The following is a 25096-nucleotide window of genomic DNA, read 5'->3' on the forward strand; positions in this document are numbered from 1 at the left end:
CTCTGAAGGTTCATGTGTCCGCATTGTCCTTGTGGTTCCAACGACTGATTGCTACACTGCCAGATGTTCACACTTTTTTCCAAGGTGTTCTCCGAATCCAGCCTCCCTTCGTGCCTCCTGTGGCTCCTTGGGACTTGGCGATGTTTCTTCGGGTCCTGCAGGGTCCTCCTTTTGAGCCTCTTGAGACGGTGGAGCTCAAGTGGTTGATGTTTAAGACCGTTTTTCTCCTGGCAATTGCTTCTGCCAGGAGGATGTCAGAATTGGGGGCGCTTTCCTGTCGCCCCCCTTTTCTGATGTTTCACCGGGACAGAGCGGTGCTCCGCACTCGTCCTGAGTTTTTACCTAAAGTGGTTTCGAAGTTCCACATCAATCGGGAACTTGTTGTGCCGGCTTTTCAGTCACCTGATCTTTCAGCTGGTGAGGCTTCTTTGGATGTAGTCCATGCGCTCTATGTGGACCGGACTGCTTCTGTTAGGAAGTCTGATTCATTGTTTATCCTCATTGGTTTTCACAGGAGGGGTTGGCCTGCCAACAAACAAACGTTAGCCCGTTGGCTTTGTTCCGTTATTTGTTAGGCTTATGCACAGGAGGGTTTACCTGTGCCTGCCTCTGTTAAGGCTCATTCCACTCGTTCTGTGGGTCCCTCTTGGGCTGCTAGACGTGGCGCCTCTGCTGTTCAGCTATATAAGGCGGCCACCTGGTCTTCCATTCAGACATTTTGAGGTTCTATGCGTTTGACACCTTTGCCTCTCAGGATGCATCCTTCGGGCGCCGGGTTCTCCTTTCTGCACAGGAGCATCCCCGCCCTTGGTTGAATTGCTTTGGGACATCCCCAAGGTCAACCCTGTGGACCCCCTATGGACCCTGAAGTAGAAAACAAGAGATATGGTAAGAACTTACCTTTGTTATCTCTGTTTCTACGAAGTCCATAAGGTCCACAGGGCACCCGCCCTGACGCACCTGGCTTCATATGGGCGGTGTGGCTGGTCACCGTTTTTTTCGTCTCCCAATTCTGTGAGTATGGTTTCTTGTGTGTTCCAGTCTTCTCTCTCTGTTTAGTCTCCTCCTCCGGCTTTGGCTGCTTACCAACTGAGGTGCCTGTGGCTCGGGGGCGGGGTATAGAGGAGGATGGACCCAAGTGCATCCTGGGAGCAGCAAAAGCTTTAACTGCGTGGTGCCCATGGATCCAGATCCAGCTATACCCCAAGGTCAACCCTGTGGACCCTATGGACTTCGTAGAAACAGATAACAAAGGTAAGTTCTTACCATATCTCTTGTTATGTGTGCCTATAGCCCCAAAGCCTCCTAGGGGACATACATCGTGTGTGTATGTATATATGTGTGCCTATAGCCCCAAAGCCTCCTAGGGGACATACATCATGTGTGTATACAGTATATATGTGTGCCTATAGCCCCAAAGCCTCCTAGGGGACATACATCGTGTGTGTATGTATATATGTATGCCTATAGCCCCAAAGCCTCCTAGGGGACATACATCGTGTGTGTATGTATATATGTGTGCCTATAGCCCCAAAGCCTCCTAGGGGATATACATAGTGTGTGTATGTATATATGTGTGCCTATAGCCCCAAAGCCTCCTAGGGGATATACATCGTGTGTGTATGTATATATGTGTGCCTATAGCCCCAAAGCCTCCTAGTGGATATACATCGTGTGTGTATGTATATATGTGTGCCTATAGCCCCAAAGCCTCCTAGGGGACATACATCGTGTGTGTATGTATATATGTGTGCTTATAGCCCCAAAGCCTCCTAGGGGACATACATCGTGTGTGTATGTATATATGTGTGCTTATAGCCCCAAAGCCTCCTAGGGGACATACATCGTGTGTGTATGTATATATGTATGCCTATAGCCCCAAAGCCTCCTAGGGGACATACATCGTGTGTGTATGTATATATGTGTGCCTATAGCCCCAAAGCCTCCTAGGGGACATACATCGTGTGTGTATGTATATATGTGTGCCTATAGCCCCAAAGCCTCCTAGGGGATATACATCGTGTGTGTATGTATATGTGTGTGCCTATAACCCCAAAGCTTCCTAGGGGACATACATCGTGTGTGTATACAGTATATATGTGTGCCTATAGCCCCAAAGCCTCCTAGGGGACATACTGCTTCATTGGCGCATGTACCATCTGAGCGCAGAGTGATTCTATTACAGTATAGCGTTAGCTAGGGCTTTCCATACAATGAATTCCTCAGTGCCTCCTTCAGAATGAGGTCAGGTACAAGCTGTAAATGAATGAAGTGCAGAACGTGTGGGCTAGACGTTTAGAACCGCATCTTGCTCTTTCATCAGGGTCTGAATCACTGTAAATACAGCAGCTTACCTGTTAAGTACCCTTCCATGGGCTCTCGCCACTGGAGATCCCTCATACTGCAATAGGAAGTCGCAGATTACGACGTGGTCAGCACACGGTGTGTCGGTTGTCATGGCAAGCGGAAACGCATCTGTGGTGGACCGCTGTGAACAGATTACAGCACCGTTCGAACTCCAATAATTTGCGTTGCCTTGCCATTAACAGCCTAGCTGGTGTTTAAAACTGACTCATGAGATGTCAGATTACAAGTGACGCAGGTCTGGGCATTTCCAAGATATCACAGTATGGTGTGACGCCACCTACCATTACTTTTACATACTGCTATCCCATGACTTTTGGCACGTCAGTGTAGAGGCCTGTACAGTCAGTGGGTGGAGTAACCTTCACATTAGGGGGACGATGTCATCACTGGGGTCCCCTTACATATAGTACAACACCTAAACCTACTAAGGCACAGATGAGTGCACCATACAGGTTACTACGGGAGACCGTGTCCTGACAATTAGCCTATTGTCATCCCCATAAGCGCCTCCACTAGAAATCCAGTGATTAAACAATAAATGAATCCAGTGATCTCTCCACAGCGTGAACAGGAAGCGCACGTGTGTACATACCTTGTGGTGAGTGCGGGATCCCGGCGGTCTGAATCCCGACGCCGCATTCCCGACTGTTAGGTATCCTAACCATCCCTCCCCGCAGCCTAGACCTAAATTCCCCCCCCCCCCCCCCCCGGCCAGCAGCTTACTGGTGTCTGGATTCCGGCTCCCGCGTTCTGACCATCGGCCTCCCGCATGCCAGGATTATGACTGCATCCCTTTATAACGTCCGCATGACCTCACCAGCAGGGGAAGCAGTCAGGAAGCCAGTGGACGCAATACCGACCGCCGGCTTCCCGACTGCTTAATCCCGGCAAGGGTTAAATGACAGACGGCGAAATCCCGATGCCTGTCATTTTACCTACGCCGGGAGACCAGTGCCCAGCATCTCGATCGAAAGGATGCTGGGCGCTGCGGTGGACAGCCGTAGGGGGGGGGAGGGTTAGGTTTAGGGCTCCCGGGGGGGACAGGGTTAGGCACCCCCCCCCCCAGGAGGTTAGGGTTAGGCTAGGGGAAGGGGGGGGTAGGGTTAGGCACCCCCCCGGTGGGACTCAGGCTTAGGCGGCGGGGAAGGTGGGTTAGGGTTAGGCACTGGGAAGGAGGGTTAGGGTTAAGGGGGGAATTAGATTAGTTACACTTACCTCTCTAGACGATCAGGATTTCCTCCTGTGTCGGGCAGACGCTGTCGGGAATCGTACTGCTTCCCTCCAGCAGTACACACACAATATCTCCCTATTGATGTTGTATTCCCCAAAAATGTATATAAAATGAAGATGTTCCATGATAATGATGACACAGGAACGCCCTGTATATCCCTTAGTTTAGTGGATTTAGCAAATTGTCTTTGTAGGATTAATAAACTGTGAAAAGCATTTTTGCGTTTGCTCTCGAGCCGCGTGGTAAGTAAAACGCTCTGTGTCCCCCCCGCAGCTGCGCAGTGCTGAGCAGTACATCAGTAAGCTGGTCTACGTCAACTGCCGCAAAGTGATGACGCAGCATCTGCACAGACTGTACTTCAACAAACAGGTTTATTACACGCTGAGCGTACAGCATGCGCACGTGGATAACCCGTAAGTACTGTCAGATTACACAGGAGGGATGCCGCCACTGCGCTATAGTCTGGTGGAAGGGGGAGGGGTGATTACAGTCAGAGGTTGAGGGCCTGATTCACTGCCGATCGCAAATGCGAATGCAAAAGCGACTATACACGCAGTTTAACTACGATGGTATGCTAACTCATTGCAATTGCTATGCTGCCAAAGCACTACATAAGGACGCCCACTTTACCTTACACACCTCCGTAATGTTTGCGAAACCATCGGTAACATCGAGTCCCATCGCAGCCTCAGCACAAGCTCTGACCTTACTCAGGAATTGCTAACTTAATTGCACGCTATGAGTACTCAGGCAGCGTAGGGCATCACAGTGGATCATTTATGCGCGCCGCGATGGGTCTGCGTAGTCACTGCAATAGCATTACCGATCGCAGTGGCTGGTTCGCCCACGAGCACTGTGATGCATGCGCAAAACGCAACAATAGACCGATTGCGTGCGTAATCGCAGTTGCGAACGCTAATGAATCAGTGTGACTGTTTTTTGGGCTTTTACTCACCTGTATGTTATAGCGATCAGCGAATGACTCAGGATGTGGAGCGACTGTGTCGGGAACTTGGAACATTCATCAGCAAAATCCTGATAACGCCCTTCACTGTGGTGTATTACACCTATCAGTGTACTATCAGGTGAGAGTATTACTCCTGTCAGTGTGCTGTCCGCTCAATGTGTTGTGTATTTCTCCCTTCAGCGCACTTAGTGTCTGTGGTGTATTACTCCTGTCAGTGCGCTGTCAGCTCAGTGTGTGGTGTGTTACTCCTGTCAGTGCGCTGTCAGCTCAGTGTGTGGTGTGTTACTCCTGTCAGTGTGCTGTCAGCTCAGTGTGGGGTGTATTACTCCTGTCAGTGCGCTGTCAGCTCAGTGTGGGGTGTATTACTCCTGTCAGTGCGCTGTCAGCTCAGTGTGGGGTGTATTACTCCTGTCAGTGCGCTGTCAGCTCAGTGTGGGGTGTGTTACTCCTGTCAGTGCGCTGTCAGCTCAGTGTGGGGTGTGTTACTCCTGTCAGTGCGCTGTCAGCTCAGTGTGGGGTGTGTTACTCCTGTCAGTGCGCTGTCAGCTCAGTGTGTGGTGTGTTACTCCTGTCAGTGCGCTGTCAGCTCAGTGTGTGGGGTGTATTACTCCTGTCAGTGCGCTCTCAGCTCAGTGTGGGGTGTATTACTCCTGTCAGTGCGCTCTCAGCTCAGTGTGGGGTGTATTACTCCTGTCAGTGCGCTCTCAGCTCAGTGTGGGGTGTATTACTCCTGTCAGTGCGCTCTCAGCTCAGTGTGGGGTGTATTACTCCTGTCAGTGCGCTCTCAGCTCAGTGTGGGGTGTATTACTCCTGTCAGTGCGCTCTCAGCTCAGTGTGGGGTGTATTACTCCTGTCAGTGCGCTCTCAGCTCAGTGCGGGGTGTATTACTCCTGTCAGTGCGCTCTCAGCTCAGTGCGGGGTGTATTACTCCTGTCAGTGCGCTGTCAGCTCAGTGCGGGGTGTGTTACTCCTGTCAGTGCGCTGTCAGCTCAGTGTGGGGTGTGTTACTCCTGTCAGTGCGCTGTCAGCTCAGTGTGGGGTGTGTTACTCCTGTCAGTGCGCTGTCAGCTCAGTGTGTGGTGTGTTACTCCTGTCAGTGCGCTGTCAGCTCAGTGTGTGGTGTGTTACTCCTGTCAGTGCGCTGTCAGCTCAGTGTGGGGTGTGTTACTCCTGTCAGTGCGCTGTCAGCTCAGTGTGGGGTGTGTTACTCCTGTCAGTGCGCTGTCAGCTCAGTGTGGGGTGTGTTACTCCTGTCAGTGCGCTGTCAGCTCAGTGTGGGGTGTGTTACTCCTGTCAGTGCGCTGTCAGCTCAGTGTGGGGTGTGTTACTCCTGTCAGTGCGCTGTCAGCTCAGTGTGGGGTGTGTTACTCCTGTCAGTGCGCTGTCAGCTCAGTGTGGGGTGTGTTACTCCTGTCAGTGCGCTGTCAGCTCAGTGTGGGGTGTGTTACTCCTGTCAGTGCGCTGTCAGCTCAGTGTGGGGTGTGTTACTCCTGTCAGTGCGCTGTCAGCTCAGTGTGGGGTGTGTTACTCCTGTCAGTGCGCTGTCAGCTCAGTGTGGGGTGTGTTACTCCTGTCAGTGCGCTGTCAGCTCAGTGTGGGGTGTGTTACTCCTGTCAGTGCGCTGTCAGCTCAGTGTGGGGTGTGTTACTCCTGTCAGTGCGCTGTCAGCTCAGTGTGGGGTGTGTTACTCCTGTCAGTGCGCTGTCAGCTCAGTGTGGGGTGTGTTACTCCTGTCAGTGCGCTGTCAGCTCAGTGTGGGGTGTGTTACTCCTGTCAGTGCGCTGTCAGCTCAGTGTGGGGTGTGTTACTCCTGTCAGTGCGCTGTCAGCTCAGTGTGGGGTGTGTTACTCCTGTCAGTGCGCTGTCAGCTCAGTGTGGGGTGTGTTACTCCTGTCAGTGCGCTGTCAGCTCAGTGTGGGGTGTGTTACTCCTGTCAGTGCGCTGTCAGCTCAGTGTGGGGTGTGTTACTCCTGTCAGTGCGCTGTCAGCTCAGTGTGGGGTGTGTTACTCCTGTCAGTGCGCTGTCAGCTCAGTGTGGGGTGTGTTACTCCTGTCAGTGCGCTGTCAGCTCAGTGTGGGGTGTGTTACTCCTGTCAGTGCGCTGTCAGCTCAGTGTGGGGTGTGTTACTCCTGTCAGTGCGCTGTCAGCTCAGTGTGGGGTGTGTTACTCCTGTCAGTGCGCTGTCAGCTCAGTGTGGGGTGTGTTACTCCTGTCAGTGCGCTGTCAGCTCAGTGTGGGGTGTGTTACTCCTGTCAGTGCGCTGTCAGCTCAGTGTGGGGTGTATTACTCCTGTCAGTGCGCTGTCAGCTCAGTGCGGGGTGTATAACTCCTGTCAGTGTCCTGTCAGCTCAGTGCGGGGTGTATTACTCCTGTCAGTGTACTGTCAGGTGAGAGTATTACACCTTGTAGCGTGCAGTCACATAAGTGCGTGGTGTATTATTCCTGTCAGTGTGCTGTCAGCTCAGTGTGTGGTGTATTACTCCTGTCAGTGCACTGTCAGCTCAGTGCGTGGTGTATTCCTCCTGTCAGTGTGCTGCAGGTGAGAGTATTACTCCTTGTAGTGTGCTGTCAGGTCAGTGTTATGTATTACTCCTGTCAGCGCACTTACTGTGTGGTGTATTACTCCTGTCAGTGTCCTGTCAGCTCAGTGCGTAGTGTATTACTCCTGTCAGTGTACTGTCAGGTGAGAGTATTACACCTTGTAGCGTGCAGTCACATAAGTGCGTGGTGTATTATTCCTGTCAGTGTGCTGTCAGCTCAGTGTGTGGTGTATTACTCCTGTCAGTGCACTGTCAGCTCAGTGCGTGGTGTATTCCTCCTGTCAGTGTGCTGCAGGTGAGAGTATTACTCCTTGTAGTGTGCTGTCAGGTCAGTGTTATGTATTACTCCTGTCAGCGCACTTACTGTGTGGTGTATTACTCCTGTCAGTGTCCTGTCAGCTCAGTGCGTAGTGTATTACTCCTGTCAGTGTACTGTCAGGTGAGAGTATTACACCTTGTAGCGTGCAGTCACATAAGTGCGTGGTGTATTATTCCTGTCAGTGTGCTGTCAGCTCAGTGTGTGGTGACATATATTGCCATACTGTTGATTACAGCTGTATCTATATTCCGTCCCTTTTTTGTCCTGATGTTTAGCACAGGGTGGATGGGTCCAGTGTCTATCTTCGGATACTTTGTCATTGGATCTTTGCTGAACAAATTTCTGATGGGTCCCGTGATTCCCAAACTGGTTCAACAAGAAAAACTAGAGGGCGACTTCCGGTGAGCGTGCGTGTGGATGGTAATCGCTGTGTCTTGGGAGCAGGGGGTCACTGTGCAGTACTGAGTGTTTCCTGGAACAGGTTTTTGTCTTCCTAATGGTACTAGATAAAAGGGGCATGATATAAGAACATAATATGTTCAAGATGGTACAAGTTCTAGCTGCTGGGCAATATTAGGATAATGATGGGCAATATTAGGATAATGATGGGCAATATTAGGATAATGATAGTCATTATCCTAATATTGCCCAGCAGCTAGATTTTGCACCCTCTTGAACATATGTTCTCAGTATATGTGCTTTATCTTAGGTGCTGCACAGTATTAGAATAATGGATTTGGATCTAGGTGATGCTGGACAGTATTAGGATGATTAATAAGGAGATTTATGTTCTTACCTGGTTAAATCCTTTTTTTCGAGAACCATGGGGGACACAGGGATTATGCTGGGGTATAGGCTGTGCAGAAGAGACTGGGCACCAAACAGTTAAACTTTTGACTTCCCAGCAGCCCAGACTCCTTGTCCCCTATATCCCCCGCCCCCAGCCCCAGGCAGGCCAGTTAAGTTAGCAAGCCCAAGGGAGGAGTGAGATGGAGAAGGAAGACTGGTACACATACACCGATCCAAACACAGCTAAGAGATGGGCAGGGGAACCAGACACCGAGCAAACCCGCGCAAGCCAGGTGCATCAGGGTGGGCGTCCTGCGTCCCCTATGGATCTCAAAGAAAAAGATTTAACCAGGTAAGAATATGAATCTGCTTTTCTTTCTCGCTCCATAGGGGACACAGGGATTACACTGGGACTTCCCGAATCATTTCCCCTAAGGGAAGGGACGCTCCTGAGTTGCAGAACCCTCCGTCTGAAGGCCGCTTCCGCAGAGGTGAAGGTGTCAAAGAAATTGAATCTGAGAAACTTGTGGACAGAAGACCACGTGGCCACCCTGCAAAGCTGCTCTGCAGAGGCACCACAACTAGCTGCCCATGAATAGCCTACCAACTTGGTGATATGAGCCGTCACCGTCACGCGTAGAGGATGATCAAACTGAGCCATCGGGCCGAGGTCTGCTTCGTAGCTGGCCATGAAAGCCATAGAGAACAAAAGGGGAATCTAACTTATGGATATCCCTAGTTCAGTCCACCTAGATCCAGAGGCCCTCACAACATCCAAAAAGGCCTCCTCCGGCGAAGAATCAGGTGATTGAAAGGCCAGAACCCACGATCTCCTGGTTGATGTGAAACCGTGAAAATACCTTCGGGAGGTAGCCTAACCAAGTCCAAAGGACAGCCCTCTCCGAGTGGAAGGCGAGAAACGGAGAGCGACATGATAGCGCGCTCTAGTCTGATACCCTCTGGGCCGACGCGATGGCCAGAATGAAGACTGTCTTCCACGTGAGTCAACAAACGTCCACTGAATCTAAGGGCTCAAAGGGAGAAGACTGCAGAGCCCAAAGCACCAAAGACATGTCCCATGATGCCACCAGAGGAAAAAATGGGGGCTGCACGTGGAGGACTCCCTGAAAGAAAGTCCAGACATCAGGGGGGGCGTGGCTTGACAGCCTTCTAGGAAAGCCGTGCATGCTAGGGGCTCCCGGCAGAGAGGCATTAAAATACCTCCTTTGCCTGGCTGAACTTGGCCTCAGTGTCCCCTGCGAGCTCCCTGTCACAGCCCAGCTTCAGTAGACATCGCGGGGGTAGAGCTACAGAGCCGGGGAAGGTCTCCTACCTTCCTGCAGGCTGTGGCCTATTTTTCCCCCTTGAAGCCGGGACCTAAATTTCCGTGGCGGATCGCGGGTCCGCCGGAATCGCGACTTTCCTCTGTTGAGATCCCCCGGGTTGACGCGGCTGCAGAGGCATCCAAAGGGACCCATCCGTTTGCCCTCCATCTGGACCTGTATGGGCGTCTGGCGCTGGCTGGAGTCAGCAGAAAGGGAGCGCCCGCCGCCATCTTGAAATCCCCTGCTCAGCCTGGAGGCGGTGAGGGAGCCGGTGCCCGCTCCAGAAGCTAAGTACACAGCTCTGCTCTGCCCTGTCATATATCCCTGGCTGTACAGACGCAGCCTGGGTGCATCCACAGTGCAGGTGGCTCCCTGGCCCCTCTTCTATATTTCAGCCGCTAAAAGGCTGCCCTCCTATGAGCTAAAGCTTTAACCCCTGCAGGAACAAGCCTGCAGATCAGCTCCTGCCATATAGCTGCTACTCTGCAGTGTTTCTCTTCTTTGTACCCAATAAACACTGAGTCTATTTTTGCTGGTGTTGTGCTGTGCTCCACATATATTGTAAGGAAAGTGTATATATGCCTCTCTGTGTTTGGAGCTTCCGCATAACTACCTGTATATACCCAGCTCATTTTCTCTAGCCTAACAGGTTTAATCCAACTCAGCTATCTAGCTTGCTCTTGCCCTGACATTTTTTATTTTTTGTGCTGGTAGACATTTGCCAACTACTCTACGCTGGCTCCCTCCTGTGGTCTTTTGTGATAATTACATCAAAATCCAATTGCAGCCACAATCAGTGTACCTCCATTTGCTATTATATTTTCTGTCAGCCTCCCACACTCTTTTGTCTGAGGTCAAGATTCTCCTGGATGGTGCATCTCTGGAGTTAAAGATGTTCGTTTAATATTGTCACCCAACTTGCCTGGATTATTCTTGCAGAGCCCTGTGTCTCACTTTTCATACCATAGTTCTCTTTAATTTTTATTACTATTATATCACTATGTCGCAGAGAGGTAAGAAACCTCCACCATCCTCTACGAATTTCTTCGGATCTAAATCCAAGGGTTCTCAGAGTTCGTCACTACCCCCAGAATCCCCCTCCTCCCCATGCTCATCCGAAGCTGGTATTGATCCTCAAATTCAGGCGGTTATGACTGGTTTGTTGGAGGGAGTTCAGACTGCTTTCAAGCAAGAACTGTCAAAAGCTATAACGGAATTTAAATCAGAGCTGACATCCCTTGGTAACAGAACGGATGCGCTGGAATCTAAATCGGACGACTTATGCCGTTCCCAAATCCGTCTTGATAAAGAACTCTCTAGACTTCATGACGAGGTGGAGACACTCAAAGAAAGACAAGAGGACCAAGATAATCGATCTCGTCGCAACAATTTACGTATCCGTAATATAGCAGAATCAGTCCTTGGTCCCTCCTTACCATCATTTCTAAAGGACTTTTTTCAACACTTAGTCCCAGCTCTTACAATTGAAGATTGTTTGTGTGATAGAGCCCATAGAGCACTCCGAGCGAAGCCCTCTCCTACTCATCCTCCTAGAGACGTCATAGTTCGCCTGCACTATTTTCGTTCAAAGGAGCGGATCTTGTTAGCTACTCGAGACTCTCCAATGATACCATTCCAAGATATGCAGTTACAAATCTTCCAGGACCTGGCTCCCTCTACTATTCAGAAGCGGCGGGATCTTCAGCCAGTCACTAAGATTCTACGGCAGCATCAAATCCGATATTGCTGGGGATTCCCCTTTATGCTTCAGGTTTCAGCAAACAACACTGTGCATAGTGTCAAGACCCTTACTCAAGGTCAAGATTTATTAGCCAAGCTTAATCTTCTTCCGACGCCGACTTCAGATCCGGTAACTGCTGCTCCCTCTTCCAAACCTCAACGCTCCCAACCTCCTTCACCGGACTGGACCAGGGTGTCCCGACACCATACTAAGGACTGTGACCCCACTTGAACTGTTTCGTCACTCCCTGGTGTATATTCTTTTTATAATAGGGTTTGAGCTCCCTACAATGTTTTTTTTGAAGTTTGCTGGGAGCCCTCTTGGTTCTCTGCGACAAACGTAGTTATTATGTGTATGAATATTACGATGTTTAGATAATGTTTCTTTCTTCCCCTTGTCCTTCCCATTCTACTCCCTCCCCCCCCCCCCCCCCCTCCCTTTTTTTTTTTTTTTTTTCTTTCCCTATATATTGACACAGGTTTATGATCCCTGTATTACAGGGATTTTTGTTTGATTTGGTTATAGCTGATCTTATATTTAAGGGTCCAGGCAGTCCTGATTCTATTGGATGGTCCTTTCACTACCCCCCATGCTCCCTTTAATATTTTTGATTAATGTTATGTTGATTGATATTATTGCGGTCCTTGCTTTGGACCCAATTTACCAGGGTTGTTACCCAAATGGGTTCTCTGTTTCTTTCTTTTTTTGTGTGTGCCTTTTTTTCTCTGTGGCTCTCTTCTGTTTTTCTTCCCCCTTTTTTTCTCTTTCTGTCCCTAAGGGTGGCTCTATTTGGACCAAATTTTTTGATTTATTATACGTGTGTGTTATGTCTGTAGCACTTCTTTATATTTTCTTCCATGTCTCTTAAATTGTTATCCATTAATGTAAACGGACTTAATTCTCCTAAGAAACGTACCATTCTCATGGGGGCTTGTAGGAGGGAGAAAGCCGATGTTGCATTTTTGCAAGAGACGCATCTTACGGGCCTGCACTCTCAGCTCCGAGGTAGGTGGTTTGCCCAGACCTTCTTTGCTTCAGCGAATTGTAAAAAACGTGGGGTAGCCATTTTAATTAGGCGTAATATCCCTTTTGTCCACATTAAAACTGTGACAGACCCAGAGGGTCGATTTCTTATAGTGATCGGTACTCTCCGTACTGAGATTTTCACTCTGGTGTCAGTGTACGCTCCTAATCAAGACCAGCCCCAATTCTTTGATTCTTTGTTCAGGCGTATTAGCAGAGTTGCGCAGGGCCATATTATTCTGTGTGGGGATTTCAACACCATTATTGACCCCCTGTTAGACAGATCGAACCCACCTTCAAACTCCTCTGGGATGTCTCTTCCTAGGGCTTCTCGTACTCTCCTGGCTTCCCTTAAACATTATGGCCTTTGTGATACCTGGCGTCTTAAACATCCTCACAGCAAGGACTATACTCATTTTTCAGCTCCACACCAACATTATTCCAGGATAGATATGATCCACATTTCCTCCACTATTACCTCCCTAGTTACGGAAGCTGGTATTTCCCCCTTTACATGGACAGACCATGCAGGTGTCTATATTCTTTTAGATGTACATCGCTCTCCTCGTGGAAAGCGTAACTGGCGTCTTGATGACTCCCTTTTACATCATCCCCCCGCTCTGCTAGAAATAAAATTAGCAATGACCCGCTACTTTGAGGAGAATACCTCTCCTGATATTACCTCTAGTGTCCTCTGGGAAGCCCATAAGGCTACTATACGGGGTTTTCTCATTTCTAAAACCTCAGCGGTTAGGAAAGCGGCTGCACGAGAAATTCAGTCCCTTGAGTCACAAATCTCAGTACTATTGATTCAACATAAAACATCCCCTAGCGCCTCCGTGCTAACCCAAATTGAGAAACTACGAGGTCAGCTTAATGCCCTTCTGTCTCACCGTGCTGCGCTTATTTTGCAAAAACTTCGTCAACGCTTTTATGACAAATCTGACAAAATCGATTCTTTATTAGCCAATAAACTGCGTCGCAGACAAGCATTAGGTACGATAGACAAATTACACTCTCCGTCTTCTGGTTCTTTTACCTATGATCCTGAAGTTATGGCTGAGGACTTTCGAACCTTTTATAGTTCCCTTTATAATTTATCAGATTCTTCCTATCCCACTTCTGCTGGAGCCGAGGGGGTGCGCTCATATTTGTCCTCTACTTCCCTACCCAGGCTCTCAGAATCCCAACTATCTATTCTCAATGACCGTATCTCAGATGAAGAAACAATAGCTGCTATTAGATCAATACGTTCCTCTGCTGCCTCAGGCCCTGATGGGTTTACAGCCCAATATTATAAACTGTTTACAAAGGAACTTGCCCCACATCTTACATCTCTATTTAATGATATTTTGGAGGGTGCTTATTTTGCTCCTGATACAACTCGGGCCGACATTGTAGTGATTCCTAAACCTGATCGTGATCCTACTCATTGTATTAACTATAGACCGATTCCATTATTAAACGTCGACCTGAAAATTTATGCTAAAATCTTAGCGACTCGGTTAGCTCCTTTGCTCTCTTATTTGATACATCCGGATCAGGTCGGGTTTATACCTGGACGTCAGGCATCGGACAACACTAGACGGGCCATTGACCTGATACACTCTATTCATAAAAGGAAACTTCCTTCTCTGATTTTAGCTCTAGACGCGGAGAAGGCCTTCGACCGCATTTCCTGGCCCTTCATATTTGCTGTCCTAGACAAAATGGGTTTTTCAGGCAAATTTTTAGATGGCGTTGCAGCACTTTACCGTTCCCCCACAGCACGAGTTTCGGTTAATGGTGTCTACTCCGCCAGTTTTGGGATCACTAACGGTACTCTGCAGGGTTGTCCCCTCTCTCCCTTAATATTTGCTCTTATTATGGAACCCTTGGTGGCAAGGATCCGGTGTAATAGAGCTATCTCGGGAATATCCACGGGCCCCTCTGAATATAAAATAGCATTATATGCCGACGATATTTTAGTTTCTCTCACTGACCCAGCCCAATCCCTAAATTCACTTTTAGAGGAAATAAATTCATATTCCCAACATTCGGGTTATAAAATTAATGTCACCAAGACTGAAGTTCTTGATTTCTATATCCCTGTTACCCTAAAGCAAACCTTAGAGGCCTTGCTTCCTTGTACCTGGTATAAAAAAAAAGATTAAATATCTTGGTGTTTTCTTAACTTATCACCATCATCAGCTGTTTCAGGCAAATTTTCCCCGCCTTCTAGATTGTATTAAGTCTGATCTGCATGACTGGTCCAACTATTTTATTTCTTGGATAGGTAGAATACATTCAGTTAAGATGAGCGTTCTCCCTCGGCTCTTGTATTTATTTCAGACCCTTCCGATCTACATCCCTCCATACGTTTTCAAATTCCTCCAGTACCAAACCTCATATTTCATATGGAACCGGAAACGCCCGAGGATTAGACTAAAGTTGCTTCAGCGGCCTTCTAGGGGTGGGGGGCTGGGTATTCCCGATTTTAAAAAATATTATTACGCTGCGCAGCTCTCTCATTGTGCTCAGTGGTGTAATTTCTCTGCAGGGAAGGTCTGGGTGGCTTATTGAGGCAGAGGAGCTGGGACTGGCCACTGTATCCTCCCTCTTGTGGCTATTTAAGATTCATCGCCCCCGGACGGTTTCTTCTCACCCAGTAATTTCTCGCTCTTTAGCAGTTTGGGATTTAGCCAATAGATGTTTTAAGTTAGCTCCAGCCCCGTCCCCTTTGATACCACTACTTCATAATCCAATTTTTCCTCCTGGACTATGCAAATCATCTTTTACAGCCTGGTCATCGAGCAATATTTATTATGTGAATGATATTACTATAGATACTAATTTTCCCCAATTTTCTGAAATCCGGGATAGAGTGGCAGTTCCATCCAAAGAATTTTTTAGGTTCCTACAAATTAGACACTTCCATTCCAAAATTAGCTCAACTCTGATTAGCAGATCTTTGACTTCTTTTGAGTCCTTATGTTGGAGACGACCCCCCACTAGAGGTCTTATTTCTACTATTTACTCCTTACTAGGGGAAGTAAGCTCCAATCAGGACCCTCATGAGTTAGCGTGGGAACGAGATTTGGGACACTCTATAGATGCTGAGGATTGGACGGAGATCTGGGACAACGCTGCCACCAGTTCTATTTGCGTAAAAATTAAGGAAAATATTTATAAACTGCTTTACCGATGGTATTATGTTCCATCGCGGCTGCAAGTAATGTTTCCCGATGCTTCAGATAGATGCTGGAGGGGTTGCGGTGGAGAGGGCAGCTTTTTACACATCTGGTGGTCTTGTCCCAAATTAGCTAGTATTTGGCAGGAGGTTATTGATCTTCTCTCGCACCTTTTTGAGATTAAGATTCCCTATGACCCTCAGCATTTTCTACTTCCCTTGAGTCTGCCTTCTCTGTCCCGGTCTCAGAATAGGTTATTCCGACACACAGTATCTGCTATGACTTGTCAAATTGCAGCGGACTGGAAAAATCCTTACCCCTCTCCAATGCAGGCAATATTATCACGTATCTGGTATATATACAAGATGGAATACATGACAGCTTTATTACGTAATACATCCAAAACCTTTGATAAAATCTGGTCCCCTTGGCTGACATACCAGAATGTTACTTCCCCATTTAACAACTAAATTTTCCTTTTATATTTTTTTCTTTATTATGTTTAGATTGTAAAAGAGTGACTCCATACGGAGTCCACCCATCCTCTTTTTCTTTTACTCTCCTTTGTCTTTCTTCTCCTTTTCTCTCTTTCTTTCCTCTATTCTTAAACGGTTTGCCACGCCGTTGCTGCAAGTTTTTTTTCTTGCATCTATTTTCTTTATTTTCTTATAACGAGAAAAATCTTCTAGTTAGAAGTAAAAAATAAAAATGGTGTGTTGCGCTTGTATTTCCGCAGCTCAATAAATAGTGGTCAGACTAAAAATATGGGTATATGAGCGCTGGTATGGATTAGAATTGGTGGACCGCACAAATAAAAATATATGAATGTAATTAATAATCAGTAATCAATAATAAAACAAAAAAAAAACAAAAAAACAAAAACAAAAAAATAATAATAAAAAAATAATAATTAATAAAAAACAAAGATGAAAATAGAAAGAAAAAACAGCAAAGGAGAGAAAAGGCATAAACAGTATTATGGAATTAATGTTTATAGTCTTTATAGACTAGTTGGGGGTGTGCCAGTTCTGCATCTACCCCACGAGGGGTCCGCTGTGCTATTGCCACCTAACTCACCCTAACTAGCTCGGCGTTGACTGCTGACTTCAGCTGCAGATTCCCATCTGAGCCGCGATCACATGTCCCGCCGGGCTGGCGCCGCTTGATGACAGAGGGCGTCGGGGGATGTTCAGTGGGCTTGTAGCGGCAGCGGCAGTTGTTCTTTTCCTGGGCACTCCTTCCAATCTCCAACGCGTTTCGGACCTTCCACGGGTCCTTTGTCAAGGATGAAGGGGGTGGGCCTTAGTATGGCTTTATTTATAGTGTGACTAATTAGTAAAAAGAGTTAAAACCCGGATATCCGGTCCCGGAATTTGCAGGAGGGTTGGAGGCAAGCACATGTTCTTTTTTTCTGTGCCTGACTCCATTTTGGTTTATGCCAGAATGGTGTAGATTGAGAAAAGTTAAAGAAAGATAAGCAATGATATGAAACTAACAAAATAAGAATAAATATAGATAAATAAAGATAATAACATTAAAAATAATAAATAATAAATAAAAATAAAATTAAAATAAAGTGAAATAAAATTAAAAATAATAATAATAATTGCTAGTGAATAATGAATCTAAAAATTATTATTTTGATTTTAAAATACTTATAAAAATGCTTTTAATTCTATATCAATGTTCAGTCCATACGGTTCCAATGTGTGGAGGTTATAGATCCATTCTGTTTCTTTTTTCTTTAATGTTTTGATCAGATCCTCACCTCGCCAGTTTTGTGTTACTCTTTCGATACCCATAAACTTCAATCCTCTTGGGTCCTTATTGTGGTTATTTAAAAAATGGGCTGATACACTGTGAGTAGTGAGGCCTTTCTTGATGTTGTATATATGTTCTGATATTCGTACTTTTCTTTTTCTTTTTGTTTGGCCGATATATTGAATGCCACATGGGCTCTCTAATAGGTATATCGCTCCTTCGGTCTCACATGAGATGGAATCCTTAACTGGATACTTTCGTCCTGTTTGGTTTGAATTGAATTCTGTTTTCTTGTTGGTGTCCTTAATTTAACAACTAAATTTTCCTTTTATATTTTTTTCTTTATTATGTTTAGATTGTAAAAGAGTGACTCCATACAGAGTCCACCCATCCTCTTTTTCTTTTACTCTCCTTTGTCTTTCTTCTCCTTTTCTCTCTTTCTTTCCTCTATTCTTAAACGGTTTGCCACGCCGTTGCTGCAAGTTTTTTTTCTTGCATCTATTTTCTTTATTTTCTTATAACGAGAAAAATCTTCTAGTTAGAAGTAAAAAATAAAAATGGTGTGTTGCGCTTGTATTTCCGCAGCTCAATAAATAGTGGTCAGACTAAAAATATGGGTATATGAGCGCTGGTATGGATTAGAATTGGTGGACCGCACAAATAAAAATATATGAATGTAATTAATAATCAGTAATCAATAATAAAACAAAAAAAAAACAAAAAAACAAAAACAAAAAAATAATAATAAAAAAATAATAATTAATAAAAAACAAAGATGAAAATAGAAAGAAAAAACAGCAAAGGAGAGAAAAGGCATAAACAGTATTATGGAATTAATGTTTATAGTCTTTATAGACTAGTTGGGGGTGTGCCAGTTCTGCATCTACCCCACGAGGGGTCCGCTGTGCTATTGCCACCTAACTCACCCTAACTAGCTCGGCGTTGACTGCTGACTTCAGCTGCAGATTCCCATCTGAGCCGCGATCACATGTCCCGCCGGGCTGGCGCCGCTTGATGACAGAGGGCGTCGGGGGATGTTCAGTGGGCTTGTAGCGGCAGCGGCAGTTGTTCTTTTCCTGGGCACTCCTTCCAATCTCCAACGCGTTTCGGACCTTCCACGGGTCCTTTGTCAAGGATGAAGGGGGTGGGCCTTAGTATGGCTTTATTTATAGTGTGACTAATTAGTAAAAAGAGTTAAAACCCGGATATCCGGTCCCGGAATTTGCAGGAGGGTTGGAGGCAAGCACATGTTCTTTTTTTCTGTGCCTGACTCCATTTTGGTTTATGCCAGAATGGTGTAGATTGAGAAAAGTTAAAGAAAGATAAGCAATGATATGAAACTAACAAAATAAGAATAAATATAGATAAATAAAGATAATAACATTAAAAATAATAAATAATAAATAAAAATAAAATTAAAATAAAGTGAAATAAAATTAAAAATAATAATAATAATTGCTAGTGAATAATGAATCTAAAAATTATTATTTTGATTTTAAAATACTTATAAAAATGCTTTTAATTCTATATCAATGTTCAGTCCATACGGTTCCAATGTGTGGAGGTTATAGATCCATTCTGTTTCTTTTTTCTTTAATGTTTTGATCAGATCCTCACCTCGCCAGTTTTGTGTTACTCTTTCGATACCCATAAACTTCAATCCTCTTGGGTCCTTATTGTGGTTATTTAAAAAATGGGCTGATACACTGTGAGTAGTGAGGCCTTTCTTGATGTTGTATATATGTTCTGATATTCGTACTTTTCTTTTTCTTTTTGTTTGGCCGATATATTGAATGCCACATGGGCTCTCTAATAGGTATATCGCTCCTTCGGTCTCACATGAGATGGAATCCTTAACTGGATACTTTCGTCCTGTTTGGTTTGAATTGAATTCTGTTTTCTTGTTGGTGTCCTTAATTTAACAACTAAATTTTCCTTTTATATTTTTTTCTTTATTATGTTTAGATTGTAAAAGAGTGACTCCATACAGAGTCCACCCATCCTCTTTTTCTTTTACTCTCCTTTGTCTTTCTTCTCCTTTTCTCTCTTTCTTTCCTCTATTCTTAAACGGTTTGCCACGCCGTTGCTGCAAGTTTTTTTTCTTGCATCTATTTTCTTTATTTTCTTATAACGAGAAAATCTTCTATTAGATTATATTATTGTTCTGAAATAGTACAGTTTCCATTATAAAACTATGTTATGTGCTGCACCTTATTTTTTTGAATATTGGAATGTACTGTTTTCTTTGTGATTTGCTCAATAAAAAGAGTTTATAAAAAAAAAAAAAAAAATGAAAGTCCAGACATCAGTCATCAACGCAATCCGTCTCTGGAAGAGTACAGATGAAAGGCGCAGAGCCAAATCCAGACGCACCTACAGAAAGAACAGAACTCGTGAGATTCAAAAGGATCTGGGGTTCAGGCTGCTGGCCAAACACCAAGAGGAGTGATGGTGCATACACACAGATGAACGATTGAACGATTTTTTACAACAATTTGAATGATTTCATCAGTGATTAACGATTGAACGTTTTTTGACTGTATTAAAATGAATGAAATCGTTAAAACCTGACTGCAAACACGTCAGATTTCAGAGATCGTTATCTGACAGGCGAGAACGCTCATCGTTCGGCAATGCATGCCCCACGTGTCAAAGATACGAACGATTTTTTACAATCGTTATCGTTCATATCTGAAACAAAATCTGACCGTGTAGTTTGCCAAACCGGTGATAAATCCTAGCAGAGACGGGTTTACAGGTACTTAACATGGTACGAATAACCGACCTGGAAAAGCCCTTGGCCCTCAGGATACAGATGTCTCAAGAGGCACCCCGTCAAAGCGAGCTGAGCCAGGTCCGGTTGGAAGCACGGGCCCTGTGACAGTAGATCTGGCTGCAGAGTAAGACGCAGTGGAGCATCAATGGAGAGGCCCAGTAGATCCGCATACCAAGCTCGTTGCAGCCAATTGGCAGTTACGAGGATCACGGAGCTGCCTTCCAACTTCAACTTGCAGAGAACCCACAGAATGAGCAAGATCAGGGGGAATATGTACATGAAGGTCCACCGAGCCGCTAAAGCGTCCACCAGAAGAGCTCCCGGATCCTTGGTGCGAGAGCAGTACCTTAGCAGCTTGTGGTTGTGTCGAGATGTCATCAAGTCAATGTCCGGCAGGCCAGCTCAACAGTCCAAACCCCAGTCGGCATGAAGGAGCTTAACTATATAACCTGACCTGAGAGTGAGGTATACAGGGAGAAAGGAGCCCAGCACTCCGGAGACAAGCTGCAGCCGGCAGTTACACTGAAAATGTCCCTCAGCGTCTCTGTGGAGAGAGAGGAGGAGGAGAAACCCAGTGGCGGGGAGCCTCCCAGAGGGAATGAACCATGGGCTGGGGGAAGAGCTAATGGGTAGAGCCTATCTTCCCCTTCTGACACGGAGTCCTACTAACGTAGCTCTTCCCCCAGCCCATACCTAAGTGCCCTTGTGGTGTGGATAACCTGGACGCCCGCTGTCGGAGACCCGCCGGCGGTCTCCTGCACCAGCAGGGGAAATAACCCCAATGCAGTTTTCTGCAAGCAGGGAGCCACCTTACGTGTCCCCCCGTGGCATCCGGTTGCAGTTACGGTCCTCTGCATGCAGTGGAGGATCGGCCGAAGTCGCTGACCCGCTCGCCAGCGCTGCAGGCACCGGGGATTGGTGTCGCGTCAGTGCTGAGCGTCCTGTAGGACTCTAAAAAGTCAAAGAAGAGAAATTAAGTAATAAAGATTGAGGCTGCTTAAAGCAGTCCCTGTAAAAGCAGTGCCCGACTTCTAGCGGCACTAAACGAAAACTGGCCTGGCAGCGTATAGGGGAGAGGGAACCCGGGCTGCCGGGAAGTCAAAAGTTTAACTGTTTGGTGCCCAGTCTCTTCTGTACAGCCTATATCCCAGCGTAATCCCTGTGTCCCCTATGGAGCGAGGAAGAAATGTTACTAATCTGTTCTCCTTCTAGGTGCTGGACAGTATTAAAATGATGGATATGTTACTAATCTGTTCTGGTTCTAGGTACTGGACAGCATTAGGATGATTATTGTTACTAATCTGCTGCTTTTATGTGCTGCACAGTATTATAATGATTGATCTGTTATTAATCTGTGCAGGTTCTAGGTGCTGCACAGTATTTGAATGATTGATCTGTTATTAATCTGTGCTTGTTCTAGGTGCTGCACAGTATTATAATGATTGATCTGTTATTAATCTGTGCAGGTTCTAGGTGCTGCACAGTATTAGAATATGTTATTAATCTGTGCTGGTTCTAGGTGCTGCACAGTATTTGAATGATTGATCTGTTATTAATCTGTGCTTGTTCTAGGTGCTGCACAGTATTAGAATATGTTATTAATCTGTGCTGGTTCTAGGTGCTGCACAGTATTTGAATGATTGATCTGTTATTAATCTGTGCTTGTTCTAGGTGCTGCACAGTATTAGAATATGTTATTTATCTGTGCTGGTTCTAGGTGCTGCACAGTATTAGAATGATATGTTATTAATCTGTGCTGGTTCTAGGTGCTGCACAGTATTAGAATGATATGTTATTAATATGTTCTGGTTCTAGGTGCTGCACAGTATTAGAATGATTGATCTGTTATTAATCTGTGCTGGTTCTAGGTGCACAGTTTTAGAATATGTTCTTAATCTGTGCTGGTTCTAGGTGCTGCACAGTTTTAGAATGATTGATCTGTTATTAATATGTTCTGATTCTAGGTGCTGCACAGTATTAGAATGCTGGATAGGTTATAAAACTGTTCTGGTTCTAAATGCAGTCCCCCCGGTAGGGTTAGGAGTAGGCACCCCCGGGGGGGGGTTAGGTTTAGGTACCCTCCCCGGGAGACTTGAGTTTAAGCTGCGGGGAAGGGGGGTTAGGGTTAGGCACTTGGGGGGGAGGATAGGGTTAGGCACTTGGGGGGGAGGATAGGGTTAGGCACTTGGGGGGGAGGATAGGGTTAGGCACTTGGGGGGGAGGATAGGGTTAGGCACTGGGGGGGAGGATAGAGTTAGGCACTGGGGGGGGAGGATAGGGTTAGGCACTTGGGGGGAGGTTAGGGTTAGGCACCCCTAAAGGAGGGTTAAGGGGTGGAATAGGGTTAGTTGTACTTATCTTTTTTAGCCTTTCGGGATCTTCACCCCCTGCCGGGCTTCCGCTGTCGGTGGTATATCATACTGATTCCGTTCTGGTTCTAGGTGGTGGACAGCATTAGGATGATTAATGTTACTAATCTGTGCTGCTTTTAGGTGCTGAACAGTATTAGAATGATGGATGTGTTACTAATAGGTGCTAGACAGCATTAGATTGATGGATATATCACTAATCTGTGCTGGTTCTAGGTGCTGCACAGTATTAGAATGATATGTTATTAATATGTTCTGGTTCTAGGTGCTGCACAGTATTAGAATGATATGTTATTAATATGTTCTGGTTCTAGGTGCTGCACAGTATTAGAATGATTGATCTGTTATTAATCTGTGCTGGTTCTAGGTGCTGCACAGTTTTAGAATATGTTATTAATCTGTGCTGGTTCTAGGTGCTGCACAGTTTTAGAATGATTGATCTGTTATTAATATGTTCTGGTTCTAGGTGCTGCACAGTATTAGAATGATGGATAGGTTATAAAACTGTTCTGGTTCTAAATGCAGTCCCCCCGGTAGGGTTAGGAGTAGGCACCCCCGGGGGGAGGTTAGGTTTAGGTACCCTCCCCGGGAGACTTGAGTTTAAGCTGCGGGGAAGGGGGGTTAGGGTTAGGCACTTGGGGGGGAGGATAGGGTTAGGCACTTGGGGGGGAGGATAGGGTTAGGCACTTGGGGAGGAGGATAGGGTTAGGCACTTGGGGGGGAGGATAGGGTTAGGCACTTGGGGGGGAGGATAGGGTTAGGCACTGGGGAGGAGGATAGGGTTAGGCACTGGGGGGGAGGATAGAGTTAGGCACTGGGGGGGAGGATAGGGTTAGGCACTTGGGGGGAGGTTAGGGTTAGGCACCCCTAAAGGAGGGTTAAGGGGTGGAATAGGGTTAGTTGTACTTATCTTTTTTAGCCTTTCGGGATCTTCACCCCTGCCGGGCTTCCGCTGTCGGTGGTATATCATACTGATTCCGTTCTGGTTCTAGGTGGTGGACAGCATTAGGATGATTAATGTTACTAATCTGTGCTGCTTTTAGGTGCTGAACAGTATTAGAATGATGGATGTGTTACTAATAGGTGCTAGACAGCATTAGATTGATGGATATATCACTAATCTGTGCTGGTTCTAGGTGCTGCACAGTATTAGAATGATATGTTATTAATCTGTGCTGGTTCTAGGTGCTGCACAGTATTAGAATATGTTATTAATATGTTCTGGTTCTAGGTGCTGCACAGTATTAGAATGATATGTTATTAATATGTTCTGGTTCTAGGTGCTGCACAGTATTAGAATGATTGATCTGTTATTAATCTGTGCTGGTTCTAGGTGCTGCACAGTTTTAGAATATGTTATTAATCTGTGCTGGTTCTAGGTGCTGCACAGTTTTAGAATGATTGATCTGTTATTAATATGTTCTGGTTCTAGGTGCTGCACAGTATTAGAATGATGGATAGGTTATAAAACTGTTCTGGTTCTAAATGCAGTCCCCCCGGTAGGGTTAGGTGTAGGCACCCCCGGGGGGAGGTTAGGTTTAGGTACCCTCCCCGGGAGACTTGAGTTTAAGCTGCGGGGAAGGGGGGTTAGGGTTAGGCACTTGGGGGGGAGGATAGGGTTAGGCACTTGGGGGGGAGGATAGGGTTAGGCACTTGGGGGGGAGGATAGGGTTAGGCACTTGGGGGGGAGGATAGGGTTAGGCACTGGGGAGGAGGATAGGGTTAGGCACTGGGGGGGAGGATAGAGTTAGGCACTGGGGGGGAGGATAGGGTTAGGCACTTGGGGGGAGGTTAGGGTTAGGCACCCCTAAAGGAGGGTTAAGGGGTGGAATAGGGTTAGTTGTACTTATCTTTTTTTAGCCTTTCGGGATCTTCACCCCCTGCCGGGCTTCCGCTGTCGGTGGTATATCATACTGATTCCGTTCTGGTTCTAGGTGGTGGACAGCATTAGGATGATTAATGTTACTAATCTGTGCTGCTTTTAGGTGCTGAACAGTATTAGAATGATGGATGTGTTACTAATAGGTGCTAGACAGCATTAGATTGATGGATATATCACTAATCTGTGCTGGTTCTAGGTGCTGGACCGTATTACGGTCCCATCTGCTGGACAGTGTTCCAATTATAAATCCCTTAGTAGATTATTATGATGCTGGGCAGTATTAGGATGTTGGTGCTGGATAGTACACGGCAGCGAATACGCAGTACAGTATATAGCACACAATGTAAATGTTGCTGGGACAGTATTAGATTAATAATGTAATACTCAGAGTCCGTTACAAATTGCTGCTAAGTACTAGGGTATTCCATGCTCTGTTTTTTTATACCAGCAGGGTAATAGGACTCTTTGCTGGTCAGTATATATCCAGGCAGCTGTAAGGGGAAATGTGATTTGCCGTGTCACATGGGTGCTCTGCGCGTTCAGCTCGAACATTCGCATTTATACTGTACATCTTACGTCTCTGCACGCTGAGTCGCTGTCACCCAAGCGCTGATGAGCAAATAGCGCGGCTTCCAGCGGACAAAGCACCCATGTGACACCTCATACTGCGCACTAGATCATTTGGTCGCCATGGTATCAGATTGTATCATTTTCTCTCCTGCAGGTATAAGCACGTACAAATCCGTGTGAACGCAGAGGCGGCAGCATTCGCCAGGTCAGAATATCGCCAGTAACCCAGGAGATGAGGCCCATTCAGTAACAAGTAGTGTAAAGG

General features: G+C 46.2%; 1 protein-coding gene across 3 annotated transcripts in view; it reads left to right on the top strand.

The window, feature by feature from the left end:
* The window catches only part of ABCD4 (ATP binding cassette subfamily D member 4), a 60910-nt gene that overhangs the window by 7317 nt on the left and 28497 nt on the right, over nucleotides 1-25096 (top strand). For all 3 annotated transcript variants that reach the window (XM_088447498.1, XM_088447500.1, XM_088447499.1), the window contains exons 4-7: nucleotides 3872-4011; nucleotides 4567-4683; nucleotides 7701-7826; nucleotides 24986-25036. In XM_088447498.1, the coding sequence (XP_088303624.1) occupies nucleotides 3872-4011; nucleotides 4567-4683; nucleotides 7701-7826; nucleotides 24986-25036 (434 nt within the window). The remainder of the gene's footprint in view (nucleotides 1-3871; nucleotides 4012-4566; nucleotides 4684-7700; nucleotides 7827-24985; nucleotides 25037-25096) is intronic.

This window comes from Taudactylus pleione, unplaced genomic scaffold, assembly GCF_031769625.1.
Source record: "Taudactylus pleione unplaced genomic scaffold, aTauple2 ptg000433l, whole genome shotgun sequence".
NCBI classification, from domain to species: domain Eukaryota; kingdom Metazoa; phylum Chordata; class Amphibia; order Anura; family Myobatrachidae; genus Taudactylus; species Taudactylus pleione.